Here is a 19,508-nt window from a genome sequence, read left to right on the forward strand (position 1 = left end):
CAACACAACCAGTATTAATAGTGGGAGATTTTAATCAGCATATAATGGAGCTAGACAAAAGAGAAGAAAAAGGCTTGTTATGTAAAGAAATTAAGCTCCAGGAATAATTTGCAGATTGCAAACTTAATGGATACTTGCGTAGGAAGGTACATTTGGAGCCGGAAGACACAACAGACCGCAAATGACTACATACTGGTAAACAAAGCCTGTAATGAAGGAAAGATGCGGATCGGACTATTGCACATAGATGAGTCGAAACACTACAGCTGCATCTGCGATCACAATAGACTGAAACTCATAATCCAGGCCGCAACTAGGAAGATACGCCATATAAAACCCCCAAAACCACGACGAAAAAGAAAATGGAACTTTGACTCCGTCACTAACCTACAAAGCTTCACCTCAGCACTGGAAAAAGCACTTGATACCGAACATGAGGTTGGATACGAGCGTTTTGTTACCACTATAATGGAGACAGCAGAAAATGCGACAGGTCATACGTGCATTGATACTCAGGGCCAGTGCTAGGGGTGTGCGGGGCCTGAGGCAAAGGCACATCGTGGGGCCTGTTTCACACGATTAAGTGCATACTTGATACTTTAAAAAAAAAGTAATCCCTGGTTGAGGGCCTCGTGCGCGGGGCCTAAGGCGGTCGCTTTACTCTCCCCCCCCCCCCTATCGCCGGCCCTGTTGATACTGAACAGACAAGACACCCATGGTTTGACACAGAGGTGGAAGAAGCCATACGACAGCGCATACTCCTCAATCGACAGCACCGGGAAGCGATCCGACAGGGAGTCAGCTACGAGGAAGAGGACGAAATCTGGAGTAAGTACGTACAGCAAAAGGAAACAACAAAATGCTTGTCGCCAGAAAAATCGAGGCACATCACAAGATCATCGAAGACACTATTTTAAAGGGAGGAAGAAAAGCAGGAGAGAACTTCTGGAACTACGTCAAATCCATCCAACGGGAGGAGGAGACAGAAAATCACGAACACATCGTACTAAGCACGGGCAAACCAAACGACAACGAACTCCAACAACTCCTTACGGAACACTTCAATAAACGTCAGGACATTCTAAATGACAGACAGAAGAAGAAAGAAATTTAGGACACGGAAACGTGGTCAACTCGAAACGCTGACTATGATCTCAGATTAGACGACCCAATAACAACAGGTGAACTAAAGACCAACCTAAGAAAATTGCATTGCAAAAAGGCACCAGGGCCACACAGCATCCCAAATGAATTCCTGAAAGCATTAAAAGGTAGAGGGCTTGAAACACTCCGGCTATGCTACAACGATATTATTCACACTAGATTAATCCCATGACTGGAAGACATTGAAAACGAAACTCATATGCAAGCCTGGAAAACCAGCAGCGCAAATAGAATCCTACCATCCTATTGCAATACAGAGCTACGTGTACAAACTCTTCGCATCTGCTTTAAACGCTCGTCTGCAATCCCACTGCGAACACCACCACATCCTCAGTGAAATACAAAACGGCTTCCGGACACACGGAAGGGCAAGCGACAATGTGTTTATTTTAACCCAAATCATAGAACTGCAACGGAAAAGAGAAGAAAAGTTGCTATTGGCTTTCCTCGACCTGGAGACAGCATACGGTGCTGTGGACCACGAAATCATGTTCAGAAAACTACGACGGATAGCACTTCTAGAAGAGGAAGTGCTACTACTCGAAATGCTATACTAGTACAAAGAATCGGAGACAGTCTACCAACTAGGTAACACAAATCAAACCCAGTCCCGGTGAAGGTGGGATTAAGACAGGGCTGCCCTCTCTCTCCAACCTTGTTTAACATATACGTAAACAACCTGCTACTAAAACTACACAATGAAGCAAGAGGAATCAGCTTGAAAACATTAACAACTGATGACCAGCAAGTAGAAACCAACGTGACAGCGCTTGCATTCGCAAATGACATCGTTCTAATGGCCCCATCAGAAGAATGTCTCCAACATATGCTGAATATATGTACTGAAGAAGCTGGAAAAGACGGACTCAAATTTAATACAACGAAAACTCTCTGGATGGCGATAAACAAGGGAGACTCAGAGGATGCAAAATTCATGATATAAGACCAACACATAGCTCAAACAGAAGAATATAAATATCTGGGAATAACCGTCACTAATGAAGAAGACCCGTTAAAGAAACACGAAGAAAACCTGGTAAAAAAAGTCGGGTCGATTAAAGGGTCACATTTGGAACCTGGCGAAACAATGTTACAACCCTTACAATGTGGGAAGAGTGATCTGGAAAACGACAGCAGCACTGGCACTTACCTTCGCCAATGACATGATCGTTTTGTCCCCTGCAACACTAAAAATACTCGACCGACACCAGCGTGAACTTGGCAAATGGGATGGTCCTCATTTTCGACTAGAGACGCCAGAGCTAAGACCCATTATCCAGGATGCTTGATCCACATGCCTGAAACATAGACTTCAAAGAGGACTTTCCACCATATCAGATTCTGCGGACTAAAATCCAGATGGATCAAAAAGATTAACCAATATGATAGGAAATACAGCAAGGGAACAAAACGACAGACAGCACAAAGCGAGAAAGAATGGACAAAAATTACAACAGAAGAAATAAACAAAGTCGAAATTGAGGATTGGAGGAAAAACACAGGGAAAAAGCACAGTCTTAGGATCTACATGGACCACAGTCTACTGGACCTCCGGCAGATTGAAAACTCTCCGCCTATGATATGTAGAGTGCAATGGGAGACAATAAAACAGCAAGCCAATGGGGCACAAGCCTCATTCTGTTGCTAACAAGGGAACTGTGCACTTGTGTGTTCTTGCACAATACCTTAATAATAGTGCTTGTAACAGTCACAAGGGGCCCTTACTTTGTTATAAAAGGATTCCCATTTTAGACTGTGCTTCATTCCGTGCTGATGATGCCCGTATAGGTGTCGAAACGTTCACACCTTTGTTTGTTTTGTGATTGTTATGCAATCCGGTGTGTTTTCTTTGTCCTATAAAGCAACATGTCCCCTGGCTTCTCGTCTATTTTCAACATAATAATAGTGATAATACTATAACCCTTTGATGCTGTTAGTATCAAACTTCCAGGTTGGAGATTTTTAGACATCTGCTGGCTCACCATGTGCTGCCAGAGATGATATGGCAATGGGAATGTTTTGGATTTTATGCAGTTAATTTGCACAACAGTCAACTGTGCTTCCTCAGGAATTTTGGGCATTCACATTAAGTACGTGGGATATTCACTTGTCAAGTGTAGTCCACTTCTTGAAACAGTGCTCCATGCTTCTCGTACTTTACCTCCTTTTATTGTCCTCCTATACCATCATCATACATTACCACATCAGGACAAAATCTTCTTAGCACTTTGGAACTCGCATGATACGTCTGCAGGCACGTTCAAACTCCTTCTCCGTGGCAGCCATCATGTGCAAGGGGGGCTGCTGGATACCATAGTCCTTCAAAAGTGCGATCCTTCTGTGCAGACGTTCCAGGCTACAGCTAAGCACTCGTGGGAAGAGGCTCACCTGGACAGGGCCGTAACCATTTGCAAATAAGAAATCTAAGAGTTGTTGTAGCTTAGGGGCATTGATTGTGAGGAGACGTGGGTTCTTTTGTGCGAGAAAGCGTACATGACTGCGACTACAGTCGAGCCGTTCCGCTAAATATGTGATTGTGTCTGCATGTGGCCAAAGGACGTCTGCACGTGCCTCCCAACGTCTTAAATGTGCTTCGAAAGTTTCCTCGGGACAGCGTAGCATCCACGGTCTCACTGGCAACAAGCCTACTTTCAGAGCCCGTTTCAGACGACTTTCCATCAAGGTTTCATTGTGACGAAATACCCACAGGTCTCGCAGAATAGCATCTGGAGGTACTTGTCCTTCGCGCAACAGTGACAACACACGTTTAAGTCGTCCCGTATCCTGCGTTAAGAGACAAAGGTGGCGGCGGAAAAGCGACAAGACCTGACCATACGAGACAGCCAGCTCTTCAGAGAGAAACTGGGCTCGCTCGGCTACGTGTTTCCACGGCTTCGGTCCCAACCGCCGCGCCACGTACGCCACAAGTGTCTCCGGCAGGGCCAGTACGGCTAGAGATTCCTCTGTCGGTCTCCACGACGTGCTCTCCCCGATGAGGTGTAGCTTACGCTCGACGCTCTGTTCGGCAAGCAGCCAGGGGTGTTGCACTATGTGAGCGGTTGAAATGTCACGAAGTTTAGCGCCTTTGAGTGCGGCACGAAGTTGACTTGAGTTCCACCCTCTGAGCTCTGGATGACGAGAACACAAGCTTTCCACTTCAGAGTCGTCAGATAGAGCGTTTGGCACTGCCGTCAGTTCTGAGTAAAATCGAAAAAGAGACACCAGTGGCGCTCGTCGTATAATTTTTATCAGCATAGCTAACACACTGCCTTTCCAAACGACAATTCATTAACCTGCACCAAACGCCTCAGCTAAAATTATCCGGTTGAGCCGCCATATTGAAAGAGGAAGTGACGTTTTCGTTGCCTCGCCGCCGCATTAAGCCGGAAACGAAATCCATGTGCTTGTGCTGGCCACATTACAGTACAAGTACACTACGTACACACACTACACTGAAAGGTGAAAACACAAACACTGCAACGCGCTGGAGATCGCAGAATGTGCTACAGAACGCACGTTGGTGAGTTGTCAGTGAAATTGTGAGCTGATGGTTCCAGACATACGCATATGCATTACCTGACATTGCGCGGTAGCGTTGAAAAGCTATTTCTTCACATGCAGTTCTGACAAGTCTCAGGTGAGTGCACTTCTCATGTATCTCGATCACGACCTACTCTATACAATATAGTATAGTAGTAGGTCATGATCTCGATGTGCATATATGAACGTCAGCCTGGCAGCGTGCGAGTGAAATATGTAACCACCAAACGTATAAAGAGGGAGGAAACGGAAACTGCATCCACAGTCGTTAATTAATTCGCTATGGACCTCCTGTTATGTTCTCGGCGATGTTTAGTGCCACGTAAATTCGGGGAATAATATATACGGATAGTTGAGTACGTGGGACTGTGGAACACTCTCAGCGTCCCAGTCCTGCTAGACGTGGCTACTGTCCTGTACTAACAAAACTCACAATTTATAAAATGATATCACGATTGCGTTGCAGGTGCCTCCTCGTCTAAAGGAAAATGCTCACTCCAGCTTTCAATCTGCGTCAGGATGAGAACTTCCTGGTAATCGAAATAAAAGCTCCGTATACAAAGGTACTGGTGCAACAAAATAGTTTTTCCTGTGCTGTTGGTGACTGCTTTCTAAACTCACAATTTCTAAACTCACAAACACAAGTCTAAACTTGCAAAACTTTGCCTGTACTGCAGGTGCTGTATTACTGTGCTGTACTTTATATATGGCTCGCATACAAACACGAACTTAAAGTACCACAGAAGTCATTTTTAACACCCTGTTTTCTTCCTGTAAAACTGTTAAGTATGCCAGTAAGATGCACCATGATAAGTAATTCACACCACCGAGTCATAATTATCACGGAAAGTACGCCGCAAAAAGCGACACTGCGCAACGGTGGTAAATAGCAGTACCAGCCTGTAACCTCCTGCTGACGCTACAGAGCCCGCGCACGCTGATTGATTCAGAGAAATGTTGTCTGCTACTTAGCTGTTCGGGGCTCTGAAAAAGCATTGCTCCTAGCTTGGTCATGATTCGGCCGCTCCTTCTATCCCCAATTCTCCGGGGGAACTGGCAAAACTGGTTTACGGCGCCAAAGGGACAGGGCACTGACCCACACTGACCAGCGAACTAGTAACGTCATCGGTGACGTGGCATCATGCTTCTCCTCCTCGTTATGCTCGGAGTGACGAGTTAAGGGTGAACACGTGGAGCTATGTTTATGCGAGTTTTTTTTTTCTGGGAGACAAATTACACTCATGAAAACCTTTCGTGCTATTTGGTAAATTGACACACACACTCTCATTAGACATCTTAATCTGAAATTTTTTGGGGATGGCCCTCTGTACTCCTTTAAGCACTGGACTAGCTTCATCTGTGCCCTCTATTAGAACTTGCCATGGTGGATGTTCCTACAGTTACTGTGCATCAGTCTTTTGCAGTTCATTATCACACTCACTCTGCTCTACTCCATCAACATCTACATATAAAACATGTTTGGCACAGCAGTGTTGAGGTTTCATTTGCAGTAAGCTACTGGGTGATTCCACGTGAGATCAGGAAGGTTGGTCCCGACGACCTCCCGGATTTTTTTATACACAATATATCTTGAAGCGTAGCTTATGGAAAGCATTCCAGGACAACAATAAATTGAAAATTATTTGGGGAGTTTAGGTAAAAAATAATTACGTGAAACGGCAATTTTGCGCAGTGGTATTTTCATCAACTTTTGGACGTTGTATCTCTGTGGCCATGAGGCGCAGGGGGAAACTATTTTTGTCACAGAATATACCGGGTGTTTCAGTTAAATTCTCGAGCTAAATAATTCGCGAACTGGTGCACCAATCGAATAGCTTTCTCTTTTACAAGTATATGTCCAGTACCGCCTACAAGATGCGCACCACGTCAATGAGCGGGAGGCGCTCATTATTTAAATAAAAATTCAAGTGAGTTTCATGAAAAAAGCTAACTTCTAAAGCAGGGCGCCGTCGGCATTAAAATGGGTACTACCCCTTCTGGGACCTTCAGTAGATACCTTTTAGAGAAAAATCTGCAACCAAAGCTGGTCATTTGTTGCAGTAATTAATTGGTTTCGGTTTACATATTTTGTCGCGGCTGGTCGCGGTGAAGCGCAAAAGGACGCTCTTTCACTCCCATGTCTACCAATGAATTACGTCCTTTTGCGCTTCGCCGCGACAAAAATACGTAAACCGAAACCAATTAATTACTGCAACAAATGACCCGCTTCGGTGGCAGATTTTTCTCTAAAAGGTGTCCACTGAAGGTCCCAAAAGGGGTAGTACCCATTTTAATGCTGACGGCGCCCTGCTTTAGAAGTTAGCTTTTTTTCACGAAACTCATTTGGATTTTTATTTAAATAATGAGCGCCTCCCGCTCATTCACGCGGTGCACATCTTGTAGGCGGTATTGGACAGATACTTGTAAAATGGAAGTTATTCGATTAGTGCACCGGTTCGCGAATTATTTAGCCCGGGGATTTAACTGAAACACCCGGTATAGGTTGTCGTTAGTTGGCCGCATACTTTCTACGGTCACAGCTGTGACAGATAATTTCCTAAAAATTCTCAAAGTCACTCCATCTACAGATGTTCCTGCTTTTAGACGCCTTAGTGCTCGTCTATATGTTATCGATACACAGTGAATGTGGTATCATAATGTTTGTCATTACAACCTTTTTCTACTCGTATCAAGAATGTAACAGGTTGTTCGACGGCAAAGCTCTCAGAGTCGAATTGCTTAACCATGGTTCAGCGAAACTGTCAACTTTGGATATCCGTTTAACGTATCCACCCACTCAGTACGTTGTTCGTACTGCTTACAGACATTGTTCAACGTGTCCCGAAAAAAACATCAAATTTTTTTGTGGATCAGAGAAGGGCAAAGCACAGCCAGCAACCTTAGAATCACCCCTACCTCACCAGTTGTATGCCCATAGGGACAGCGCATGCAGATGCGGCTTATCACTTTGTAGCAGGGGCGATCTTTCGAACACTGCAGGGTCTCTTTATGTGGCCGAGTACAACATGATGTGGCTTGCACACGCTTATATAGTTGTTGCACAGGGGAAGGTAAACAGTTTCCAGAACAATTTATTGAGCTTGAAACACACCTAGGTAAACGAAAATGCAGACGATGCCCAACACTGACGTGCGTGGAAAAGCAGGTACTTAAGGGCGTAGTGTAGTGTGTAAGGCTGTAGTGTGGCGTGGTGCTTCACAACTCCCCCCACGCCATCACAACCGCTCTTACCATTCCCCGTTGCAGTGAACACCCATGTGGTGGCCAGGTAATTGGAAGGGGAAAGCTCATCCAGGCGGTAGCAGTTCTTGAAATGGGCAGCTGCCCCGTCGGACACATAAATTATATTGGCTGAGATTGGACGGTTTTCGTCGAGCCACTCTTCCACAGCTTTCGCTGCATACAGTACGTGTGCAGAGTCGTGGCTTAAGTCATCGCTGACCACAGCTATACACTGTGGTGCGTGTCCTGCTGAGGTCACCACACGTGTGAAAATTGAAACTTGTTTTTTTGACCAGTCGTACGATTGTACTTCATCGGGAAGAACAACCGTCCAGTTCTCCGCGAAATCGAAGTGGAGCACAACAGTCTTCTCGGGCAGGTGGCTCTTGATATTGTGGATGGCTCTACTTTGCACAGTTCTGATGAAGTTGTGAGTTATATGCATGGCTGTCCACTTTCTTATTTATATTAAGAAGAGTGAAGGCTCTAGCACTTTTCGTATGAGACATCCTCCTTCCCAAATCGCAGCCGTGATGTCATCGTCTTCTGGAATGTTGAGCTCATCAAGTGTAATAGCGTCAACACCTGGACATTCTTGGCATGATTGAAGGAAGCAGGATTGTTGTGGGTTGCGGCACAGACACAGTGCTTCAAGGCTGTCACTGCTCACTTTTTCTCCCAATCTGTTGCTTTCCGCAGCTGCCACACAGAGCCGGAAGTTCGTGCAGTAGATGCACACGCACACTTCGTGGTGAGGATCAATACGTACCCACTTTGGCTGCAGCGCGTAGAAGTTTGAGATACCAATTGTGGCATCAGGGTGACTTACCTTAAACATCCGGAAGGCCTCTCTGACCGACCTTGTCATGTACCGTTTTTCCAGTAGCTGTTTCTTGTCATTGAAAAGCACAGTGATCACGTATTTGGGGTTGGGGCTCCGCACAGAGCACTGCAGGTCATCCTCAGTGTAGTACTTTAGAGCCTTAGAGACATGCTCAGGCTTGAGCTTCTTCCCCTCATACGGATCAGGAACTGTCCAAACACCGCCCTTCCTTTTTAGCCTTCGCGATTTATCAATCATGTACTTCGTGGCTTCCGGTATGATCCTGATGATGTCCCGCCTTGAAGGTGTATCATGGATTAAAGTATCCAGCTGCTCAAGGTGTGATGCGCTGGCTGCGAGGGCTTTCCTGAGGTTGTCTGCCCACTCCCTCTTTCCTTGAGTGTCGCTCACATTCGTCGATGGCCCTGCACTGCCATAGATAGCACCGAGCTTGTCACCAGCAGCCTCTGAGATTTCACGTTGTTTCCTTTCAGCATAGGACTTCCTCAGTCGAGGTCTCACGGCTGCTCTGGGCCTCAAAGGTGAAACGTCAATAGTCCCGACTCCAATGCTTTCGTTCGCCTGCTCTAGGACGTCGTCTTTAAAAATTAACGGACGATCTGACGAATCACTGCCCGCATCATTTGCCCTCGCCGAAATGAGTTCAGCAAAGTGCCGGAAGCAGTGTGTGCACAAATAGTCTCCATCATTCACACGAGCGCTCGAACTGAGAACTTTCCTCAGCGCGTACACGTCCAAACTATGCACAGTTCTGCCGTACTTGTCGTACGCTGCAACTCGTCTTTTGTGCCTTCCGTGGTAGTCCGTGCAGAACACCCAGTGTAAGCTATTGGCTCTCTTCATGACTGCTGCGTGCAGCTAATTTGCGAAGCATTACGAGAAGGCGTGGAGTTCCAGCACAAGCTGCAGAGGGCTGTGATAATGCGACGGGTGCTGGAATTACGTTGTTCTGCCTTCGAGATGCCAGGAAAGGATCGTGTTTCAAAGCCCCATACCACCTTTTTCTAACCAATGATCCAGCAAATTTCATTATCAGCTCAGCGAGGCAAACCACATCTGCCCTCGCTGCTCTCATGGCTGCACAGCTGGACAGGTGGGGTAGTTCTAAGGTCGCTGGCAGTGCTTTGCCCTTCTCTGATCCACAAAAAAAATTCATGTTTTTTTCGGGACACGTGGAACAATGTCTGTAAGCATATGAATAGTTTACTGAGTGGGCGGATACCTGAAACGGACATCCAAAGTTCAGTTTTGCTGAACCATGGTTAAGCAATCGGCCCCTGAGAGCTTTGTCGTCGAAGAATCTGTTACATTCTTGATACGAGTAGAAAGAGGTTGTAATGGCGAACATTATGATACCACATTCACTATGTATTGGTAACAGAGACGAGCACTGAGGCGTCTAAAAAGCAGGAAAATCTGCAGATGGAGTGACTTTGAGAATTTTTAGGAAATTATCTGTCGCAGCTGCGACCATAGAAAGTACGTGGCCAACTAACGACAACCTATATATTCTGCGACAAAAATAGTTTCCCCGTGTGCCTCATGGCCCCAGAGATACAACGTCCAAAAGTAGATGAAAATACCACTGTGCAAAATTGCCGTTTCACGTAATTATTTTTTACCCAGACTCCGCAAATAATTTTCAATTTATTTTTGTCCTGGAATGCTTTCCATAAGCTAGGCTTTAACATATATTTAGGGAGTGACTTTTTCCGGTTAAATGCCTTTCTCAGATTCGGGGGGTAAAAATCGGGCGCTATTTTTAAATCTGTAATTCGGGGAGAAATCGGGCAATAATTGTGCATTCGGGTGTTTTCGTTTCTCCTCTTGTCAAGCCCTTTCCGAATCTCTCTTTTTTGCTTCTTTCATTCTTTTTTTGTTTTTTTGCGGGATCACGACCTTCCAGCGGTAATCCCCGAAGGCATAGACAGTGTTGACACACATGGGTGTGTTGCTGGGAACCATTCTTCTGAACCATTCTTACATGTGTTACACGTGGCGACCTTTGTTCGTCATTTGAGGATTTCATAGTGACTAGAATTCGGGGAGAAATTGGGTTGGTCGAAGGTCAGTTCGGGGGGAATAACCGAGCAGAATTGGGTTTAACCCGAAAAGTCACTCCCTACATATATTGCGTATAAAAAAATCCGGGAGGTCGTCGGGACCAACCTGCCTGATGTCACGTGGAATCACCCTACTCTTTTATTGTGTGAAAATTTTCTTGACAGTGGAAAAGTGCATTGCCATTTCAGCGTGTTCTTATCAGTTGTGTGAATATCGCCACCATGTCTAGCAAGTGTCATGAATCTTTGCTTATTTCAATACATGTTGCATTTTTACAGCATGTCAGACTTTGCCTTCGAATCTTCCTCCAACTTCACATTTTTATGGCAGAAAATTGTAATATCTTGTAACTTCAGTTCAGGCAGTTCACTCATTACTTTGAAGGATATTATACATTATCAGGTTGCCATCACGGGGGGGAGCGGGGCACTGCGGGGTATGCTCTCCCGCTGACCCTTGAAACCCTTGGAATTCATAAATGCTGTTTCCTGGAATTTTCAACAGTCGTCGAAAAGTCACGATTTTGTGTCCTATTCTTATTCTCGTAGAGCTGCAGTGCAAATGCCGCTTATCTGGAGTCAGAACTGTAGTTCCGAAACCGTCACAGGAGTCAGCACCACTCATTACAATAGCAATCAGTAGCGTAAACCAGAAGTGCAAGAAATGAAAGGCGCCCTCCGTTGTATTCACCAGCCTTCCTTTCTATCCTATGAACTTTAGCATTGAGGAATCTTGAGTGACATTTGTGAACACTAGTGCGCAGTTTCAATGCATTCTGTCATGCTATACCTGTACCTGCCTCACTGGCGAGCAAAAGACTGGCAGCTGAGGGAAAGAGCTTTTCTGACCCGCGAGATTGCAGGCTCTCTTGCACATTGCACTCCCCATTCATCATCTCGCAATAAAGTTGTTGTTGTTGTTGTGCAAATATGTGTCACATGCCTGTAATCTTCTACTGCTAACATACTTTTTTGAACCCTGCTCCTTCAAAAATTATTCAATCAACAGAGAACTCTCAGCCCTTCAATGTCAATCTCGTTGCTAAAACATACTCTCGAATCTTACCTAAATGTCAATTGCACAATGGTCTGTTCCTGTTCATTCTGGTGATGCATAAACGATTTAGATTTCAGATGCAGAAATTTTCTTTGAAGAAGATGACTTCCGTTTCTTTTCCTCACCGTACTATCTGAGGTAAGCTTCTCAACATGGGTTGCTTGTAAAGAAAACACAATTGAAAAAGAGAGAGTAGGAAAATTAAAGATGCTTGTACAAACACAGTATCCCATGTGATTGACAAACGCCACTTACTAATCCCAACCTCCTGGGTTTGAATCTTGCCAAACATGCTGTTGCAAATTCGTTGGTAAGGTGCAAGTTGCTTAGACGTGTTGTGAATTCGTTTGCTCACTTATTGTTACATAAGATAAAGGTAATGGCGGAGCAGGCTCGGCTAGGTAACTTTGCAATTTTGTGGCAGGTACAAGTTCCTTAGATAGGCTAGCAACTTCTGCGAGAAACACTTATGTGTGCCATATGCTGAAGTTTCAAGAAACATTGCCTCAACTTGTAGACAATGGTAATCCAGTGATAGTCTACTGTGGAAATTCTTTGCAAAGAAAAAACAGATGATAAACAAAGTGCTCATGGGGTTCTGCCTCTGTCTTTGGTTTCCGTTGCAGTGAAGTTAACATTCAACATGGAAATTGAATATTGTTTATCACCCCCACACCCATCCCCCTCCCCGAATGTCTAACGTTTGAGATGGCTGTTTTTAGGCTCCTCTTGCCTGGAAAGGTGGTAGAGAATGGCACTGAGGCAGCCAAATATGAAGCAGACACAGGTAAGTGATGGATGAAACACTTTGGTGAGCAGCTGATACAACTTCTTTTGACAGGAACGTTTGTGGTGTCTATGGCCAAACAGCAGCCTGGAGAAATGTTTGAAGGTTTGGACTTGCTGACTAAGCTGCTCGCCCCCAGACGATCCACAAAGCCACCGACTATACAGGTGCTTGGTACGTGGTACTTTCTTTCCTGACATTTTTTTCTATTGCTAAGTGTTGCAGTACATTATGTCGTTGGTTGTGGTAAGTGCCAGCTACCTCAACCCTCTTCGAGGAAATGTGGTCAGACATTAGTTGGAAAAACTGTTAGAATGGCATAGCTACATCAATAGTTCTAACTTCAGTGAAATCTTGCTGAATGGAAGTTGCCTAAAACGGGACAATAGCGCCAGAGTTGTTTGGTTCCGTATTTATGCAATGCAGAAATCGTCCCATTAATCGGAATCAAAAGTTTGGCCCATCTATGTAAACAAAACAGGAAGTGAAACTCACAGGACAGGTTTGGGTTCAAGGTGCTCTCCAATTTCTTTTCTGGGCCCCTTCACTACATGCATTCCTCCTTGGAGCTTTCCAGTGGTGAATGCTGCTTGGCGAGGCAGCTAGGCTAAGCTTATTTCCAGTGGTAGCACAGAAGCGTGCACACGTTGTGCTCACACTTCCAAAGAAGATCAGTGTTATTAACAATTTGGATAGTGGTTGCTTCAGTCGTGTCACTACGGGGGTGCAGTCTGCACCGGGTGGTGCGCCAGAAGGGGGTGACGCGCCACACGGGCATCGTCTTTTTGCAGCGCGATGATGCAAAAACAACACGAGAAGCCCGCTGCAAGCACATGATTTTTTTTCTGCATGTGGTATGACATAGCTATCTATCGTTTATCGACTGCTACGGACAGGGATCCATTGCCCGGGGAGGGGGTGGGGGAACGCAAGGAGCTCCTGCAGCAGGTGCCGCATACCCCAGTGACGCCACTAGGTTGAAAAAGTTTGAAGACTTTTGACAACTTTTTGAAGAACAAGAACATTCAGAGCTCTTCCTCCAGTTTTCTGAAAAAATCAGAAATCCACCATCTGAATGGGTTCTCAAGGTGGGTTGTAAGCACAAAAGCACTGAACACTGTAATATACGTACTAGCACGTTACATAATATTTCTGTGCTGTGAAATAAGCACCTGGATTTGGGCACTTATTTTCCTGGCGAAATAGTAGAGGTGTGCGAATATCCAAAATTTTGAATATGAATCGAATATTTGCGATATTGGATTCGTATTTGGAAATTTGGCATTCGAATATTCGAATTTTTTTGAATATCATGGCAGCTCACTACAAACTAAGATGAAAGATGAAAAGCCACTGAAAAGGTTAGCCAGCTGTAGGAGTCGAACCCACATCTTCTGGATTCCCGGTCCAGGGCTCTTCCAATTGAGCTAAGCTAACACGCCTTCTCAGCGACTTCCAGGGTAGGCATGTCCCGCTAGCATTGTTTCTGTGTGTATGGTTTAGCAGAAATTGAACAAAACCCAGGAGCATGCCATATCAACACAATTAGGAGCTGTTGAGGGCTGCGCGCAGGGATTTGTACGTTGCGGTAACAGTGACGAACATGAATAGAACAGCTGCAAAGCGACGCGCGGAGCTTTTGAGGTACACTCATCTGCGAATGCGTCGCTACACGTTCGGAAACTGAAACTAGTACACAGTTGTGTACAGCCACCATTGAAGTCCGCCACAGAGTCCTTGTTTGACTGCTAAGTGAAAATTTGCGAAATCCATGATATGGAGACCAATTCTGGTATTGGGAGGCACTTGGGGCTTCGCACTTCTTTTTTGTCCGAACCGTTTTGTTGCGAACCGGTTACCGCTATTATTTTTTCCGGTTCTGCTCCAGTTCGGGTTCAACAATGTCATGAAAATTTCTGTTCGAGTTCAGGTTCAGTTCCGGCAAAAATAAAGGTTCGGGTACGGTTTTCGGTTTGAGTTCGGGTTCAGATCGACACCCTGATAGAAATTTTGTGGGCGTTAAGTTGAACACTGCTGTTCACTGTGCCGCACTGCATGCACAGCCAAAGCCCGTGTCTCGGAACGATGTTTTTTTTCTGATTCAATTTTTCGTAGTCCGCAATGTACAATAGAATCATGGTCGCGTGCGATGACGGTGATAATCGAGGAGTAAAATGTGACAATATTTCGACATCGTTTTTTTCTAACTCCAGCGCTGTGCGACCACATCTTAAAAGTGCCAACTAAGACGACAATAACGCTGCAAAGTCATTTAAAACTGTACTAATTGTTGTTACCGGTGATACCAAGATGCATATGGCGTTCAGACCGATCCACATGGAGCGATTTTGCTCGCAATTGCGACAAAGTTTTGAAGCTTGCGCGCAGATTTTTGCTGTGAAATGAAAGAAGCGCCGAACACGAACGTCGCGGAAACAAGCACTCGTGATAAGCACAGCCATACAACATTGTCGAGGATCGCTGTTTTGCTGCACTAATGAATGAGAATGTTACTTTTTTTTTTTTTTCATCCGCAGTTTGGGGGGGCAGTGTGCACAAGTATGTGTGTGTTGTCGAACACAGGATCAGCGGGCAGAGGGGGGAGTTTTCGTATCGAGTCCCCCTACCTTGGAGGTCTGGATACGCCACTGCCTGGATGCTAGTATTTTCCTATTGTTGGTCATACAATGATTTTGAAGTTGTTCTCAAATACTTTCATTGGCGATGAACCGTATCTTCAGCTTAAGCGGAGTTGTAAGGGCAATGAAACAGTGAATAAGTAGATGTACAGCTTTTATCGTTCATAAACATCGACACAGCAAAGATGCAGGGGACAACTGTAAAACCTGTGTCTGACCAACAGTCCCTAGGTCCCGCAGAGATGAGTGCAAAAAGTTTTTACATCAAGTGTCGCTCACCTGGGTGCAGGAGTGTATAACCCTTTGGTATTCAGCAATGAACTTCCCCAGTGCCATCCTTGATTGACACTGCAGTTTCGCCCTGAGGGGGTTTGTGCCAGCTTTCAGTATGACTGGTAGTCCTCAGGTCATCCGTATCCACATAGTAGTTCCAAAATTCAACTTTCAAGCAAACTCTTTTCCTGAGGGAGCAACATGTGCAAAGAATACCATTATCAAAGGTGCTAGGGAACAGAATATTGGGAGCAGGCTGCGTATTACATCTACGGGTCTGCCAAAACTTAAAGGGGCACTAAACTGATGGTCGTACTTTGTCTAAAAAACTGCATAGAGTGAAAGCAGAGGTTTCCCTCTACCTAAATATGTGGAAGGCTTTGTGTAGCTCAAGCGCTTTCACTATTTAAAAAGCGGAATCAGCTCAACTCTCCCCTTCGTCTAATCCGTCAGCAAACGTCACTCGGCTACAGCAAACAAGGCAAACTCATCCCCGAACGACGTTTTGCGTCGTCAACCAATCCTGGACTCCCACAAGGTCAGTCGTGGGGGAGAACCTTTAGAACCTGTTTGCTGTCGCATTGTTGCGACTCCGCGGCTGTGGAGGGGTTTCACTTCGAAGAATAAGTGCGGCTTATAAAGTAATCTCATTTCTGTTCGTGAAGGCAACCGGAAAAGATGTACAAATGATACGTTGTGGAAGGACATCCCTCGTGAATGTAGTCTAGTGGCTCTGAAAAAAAAAAAAAAACTATTCAAAAATTCAGCAACATAGGTGGTGGCCCGCACGAAACGTCAAAATGACGTCGCTCCTATTGTTGTGAGAACTCCTGTTGTTGTGAGAACTTTTAGGGCAGAGCATGTTCAAGAAATAGTGTGCAACGCGTTTTGTAATTACTGCGCTACTATGTCGTTGTCGACCTCTATAATTTAAGAAAACATGTTTTAGAGATAAATGAACATATTCCTACTGATACATCATTGCTCTTATATGGGTTTAGTGCCCCTTTAATTAGGTAAAAACTGGACTACTGTTTTTCTATTTTGTTGTGCCCTGGTGCACGCTATGAGTTTACGTGATCCTAGTCAACTTACTTGCATGGGGAGGGGGCACTTCTGGGCAGACCTTGGCAAAAAAAACTCACAACTGCGATAAATCACAATATGCACAGTCAGAATCACCAAAGCGAAGAGTCTGACATGATTGCAATCATTTCGACAAGGCACTTGCGATTATCTTATACGAGGCTGATGCAACATGGAGGAGGGGGGCAGTTATTACGGTTGCGCTCAGCTGTCATCTTATCTCGCTGGTCTGAGCAGTGCGATCACACTGTGACGCCCCACGTTGGTACGAAAAAGTAACCGCAATACAACCGAACTAAGAAATCGCGCGCTTCGTGTAATAATTTCGTGAGTGCGCCATCACAAGCTGCGGCGCTTTGAAGGCCGGTGCTCTTTGCTTGAAGTTGAAACAGCTCGCACGCATTCACATTCAGAAAAGGTTTCGTGCAGCTATGTTTACTCTTTTGTGGTAGGATCGATTCTTTTGTATCGTATCGTGTATCGATGCCGATGCGCATCTGTTGTACTGCGGAGACCGTTGGTTCTTCCTATTGATTTCTGATTTCCTGATTCGTTAGATCCACATTGGTATGTAGCTTCACATTTTTATAACGGCTTCCACCAGGCTTTCAAGAAAATCACAATTTGTCCTTTCCCCAGAACACTAGATCGCGTGTACACAAACTCCCCTGTATGTCAGTTGGGGAATGCAAATCACTATTGAACCTTCAGATGTTTGAAGCACAATATTTCCGGAGTTGGCGACAAAGACATGGCACAATTGTCTCTGCAGTCTGCTACATGAAATGTTGTTCTACATTGCACTTGTTTTGGTCGTTACCGGTCTCAATGGCTCAGTCAGTAACGTGTTCGCCTTCTGATCGCGGGTTCGAATCTGGCCGAGGACGCCTGCAACTTGGTGGCAGGGTACAAGTGGCTTAGACACACAGTCTTCCGCGAGCGGCGTTAAAGGACAACGGAAGCGAAATTTGTCAATTGCAAGAAAGGATCCGAACAAGGTGTAAATCTTATGTAGAATTATGATGCCACTAGTATTTTGTGAGTACGGTGTACGGATGGGCATATTTTTGACGATTACGACCCCGCTGGGCCACCCGCCCGACACGATCGCCCATGGAGTGTGCACGCTGCCGCAAAGCATTGCGGGAAAATCTGAGGAGCGCGTGACGTCAAATATCCCTCGAGCTCCATGTGCGGCTGCCAGGTGAACGGGATAAACACGGCAAATTCCGAACAATGCCTCAAGATGTTCGATTCCGAGATGTTGTGGAAGTCTGAAGGCGATATATCCGGTGAGAGATGGGTTCGTACCTATGCTTCTTCTTTTTTCCCCCGCAGCGGGAATCAGACGTACGCCGAAATGCCAAGTGGAGGTAAAGATTTGTGCTTTCCGTTTCCGTGAAAATACATTAGGGGCCGCTCCTTCTTTCAGCCTGATGTACTTCGTTGACAAGCCATAGCTAATGAGCACCTCCGGATTTGTTTTGAACCATCCGCAACAATACGTCTGCGCACTACTTGTCCTGTTTCACCTGTCTCCATGTAGGCATAGACGGATTCGCGGCAAGAATAAGTTTCCTGTCTTTCGGAAACAATTGAAATATGAGTCAGAAAAAAAGTCAGACATCGGCGGAATTTGAACTAGGCATCTCTCGATTGCCAGTCTAGCGCCAATGGCCAATATGGCCCCGGAAACAACCACGGACTAGTAGAGCGTGTTTGTTCTGAAACATATCCTGGCCGAACGCAAGGTAAGACAGCCAGCAATGTAAGCAGCAAGACTCTCACCCCTATAGGGAATGAGGTCACCTTCCTTCGGAAGGATTTTGGGGGCCAGCCTCGGTTGTGTTGTCTTTGTAATAAACGTCAGCTGATGTTTGATGCTGTGTTTGTGCTGTCTATCCGTGTGCACAAATATGTATGTGGCCGTGTATCGTTCGTCCAAGGAACACTCTGTCCTCGCGTTGCCGAAAGGAAGTCGGCAACATGCTGTAGCACAGCCAGGAAACACTTCACAAGCATGCACAATTTTTCTTGTCGTGAAAATCAACCTCCGATCGCAAAAGAACCGCGAAATGAAAGTCAGGAACTCCAACGGGAGAGACAACGTGCGTCACTTCCGTGGTCTGCTACGACGGCGCGTCGACACTCACCAGGGGTGCAGAGTGATCTGCGGCCGAATTTTATGTCGAGATTGTGGCGGCATTTCAACTAATATACGTAAATCTAAGTCGAATTCCGCATTGTTTTGGTACACACCGCAATATGAGGTAAACAGCTTTGCAGCTTATTTTCGCTTCTGTTGTTCTTTAAATACGGGGTGTCGTGTGGTGAGCTTTCATCGCACGTCAGAGAATCAGGTGTGCAAAAGCAATCCACAGGCCGACCACTCTCGCGTTGCTCATAATATGAGTTGGCAGGTGTGTTGTTATCGCTATTGTATGAGCGCACTAGTAATGCCCCATGATCATGCTTGATAATATCGCGAACGTGTGACGGCAATCACCAGTATCACTTGAAAAAGTGGTTTTTCTGGAGCGTGGTAGTCTGCCATAACCAGCGATCCCCGCCTAAGTGAGTACAGTATTGCACGGCGCTCCAAAGAATCTTGCTGTAAGTACGAGATGACGGACGCCGTAGCAGCCACTGCTGACTACGCGTATGAGTGAAATGGTCGCACACTACAGGGTGTGTGCAGAAAAACATGACCCGCATTTTTACATGTAACTCGTTGTCTACTTAGCCGAGGAACTTCCGGTGGCGCACGACGGCATATTTATGCGTGCGAAAGCTACAAAAAAATCCTGGAAAG

The 19,508-nt window shown here is 45.5% G+C and overlaps 2 protein-coding genes across 2 annotated transcripts in view; one reads left to right on the forward strand and one right to left on the reverse strand.

Moving 5' to 3' along the window:
• Positions 1–3,306: 3,306 nt before the first annotated feature.
• On the reverse strand, positions 3,307–4,523 carry LOC135396423 (transcription termination factor, mitochondrial-like). The gene has a single exon (XM_064627386.1). It carries the CDS (start codon positions 4,417–4,419, stop codon positions 3,385–3,387), a length of 1,035 nt encoding a protein of 344 aa, XP_064483456.1. The 5' UTR covers positions 4,420–4,523; the 3' UTR covers positions 3,307–3,384.
• Positions 4,524–4,536: 13 nt separating this feature from the next.
• Positions 4,537–19,508, forward strand: part of LOC135396424 (protein SHQ1 homolog) — a 34,286-nt gene continuing 19,314 nt past the window's right edge. Inside the window, exons 1-5 of the mRNA XM_064627387.1 lie at positions 4,537–4,801; positions 5,171–5,267; positions 11,982–12,049; positions 12,634–12,698; positions 12,753–12,872. Of these exons, the coding sequence (XP_064483457.1) occupies positions 5,193–5,267; positions 11,982–12,049; positions 12,634–12,698; positions 12,753–12,872 (328 nt within the window). The 5' untranslated portion in view covers positions 4,537–4,801; positions 5,171–5,192. The remainder of the gene's footprint in view (positions 4,802–5,170; positions 5,268–11,981; positions 12,050–12,633; positions 12,699–12,752; positions 12,873–19,508) is intronic.

Source organism: Ornithodoros turicata, chromosome 6 (genome assembly GCF_037126465.1).
Source record: "Ornithodoros turicata isolate Travis chromosome 6, ASM3712646v1, whole genome shotgun sequence".
Classification (NCBI taxonomy): Eukaryota; Metazoa; Arthropoda; class Arachnida; order Ixodida; family Argasidae; genus Ornithodoros; species Ornithodoros turicata.

What these genes read in the sequence shown, in the direction of transcription:
- LOC135396423 (XM_064627386.1), bottom strand. Translation starts at nt 4,419, where the DNA reads ATGCTGATAAAAATTATACGACGAGCGCCACTGGTGTCTCTTTTTCGA.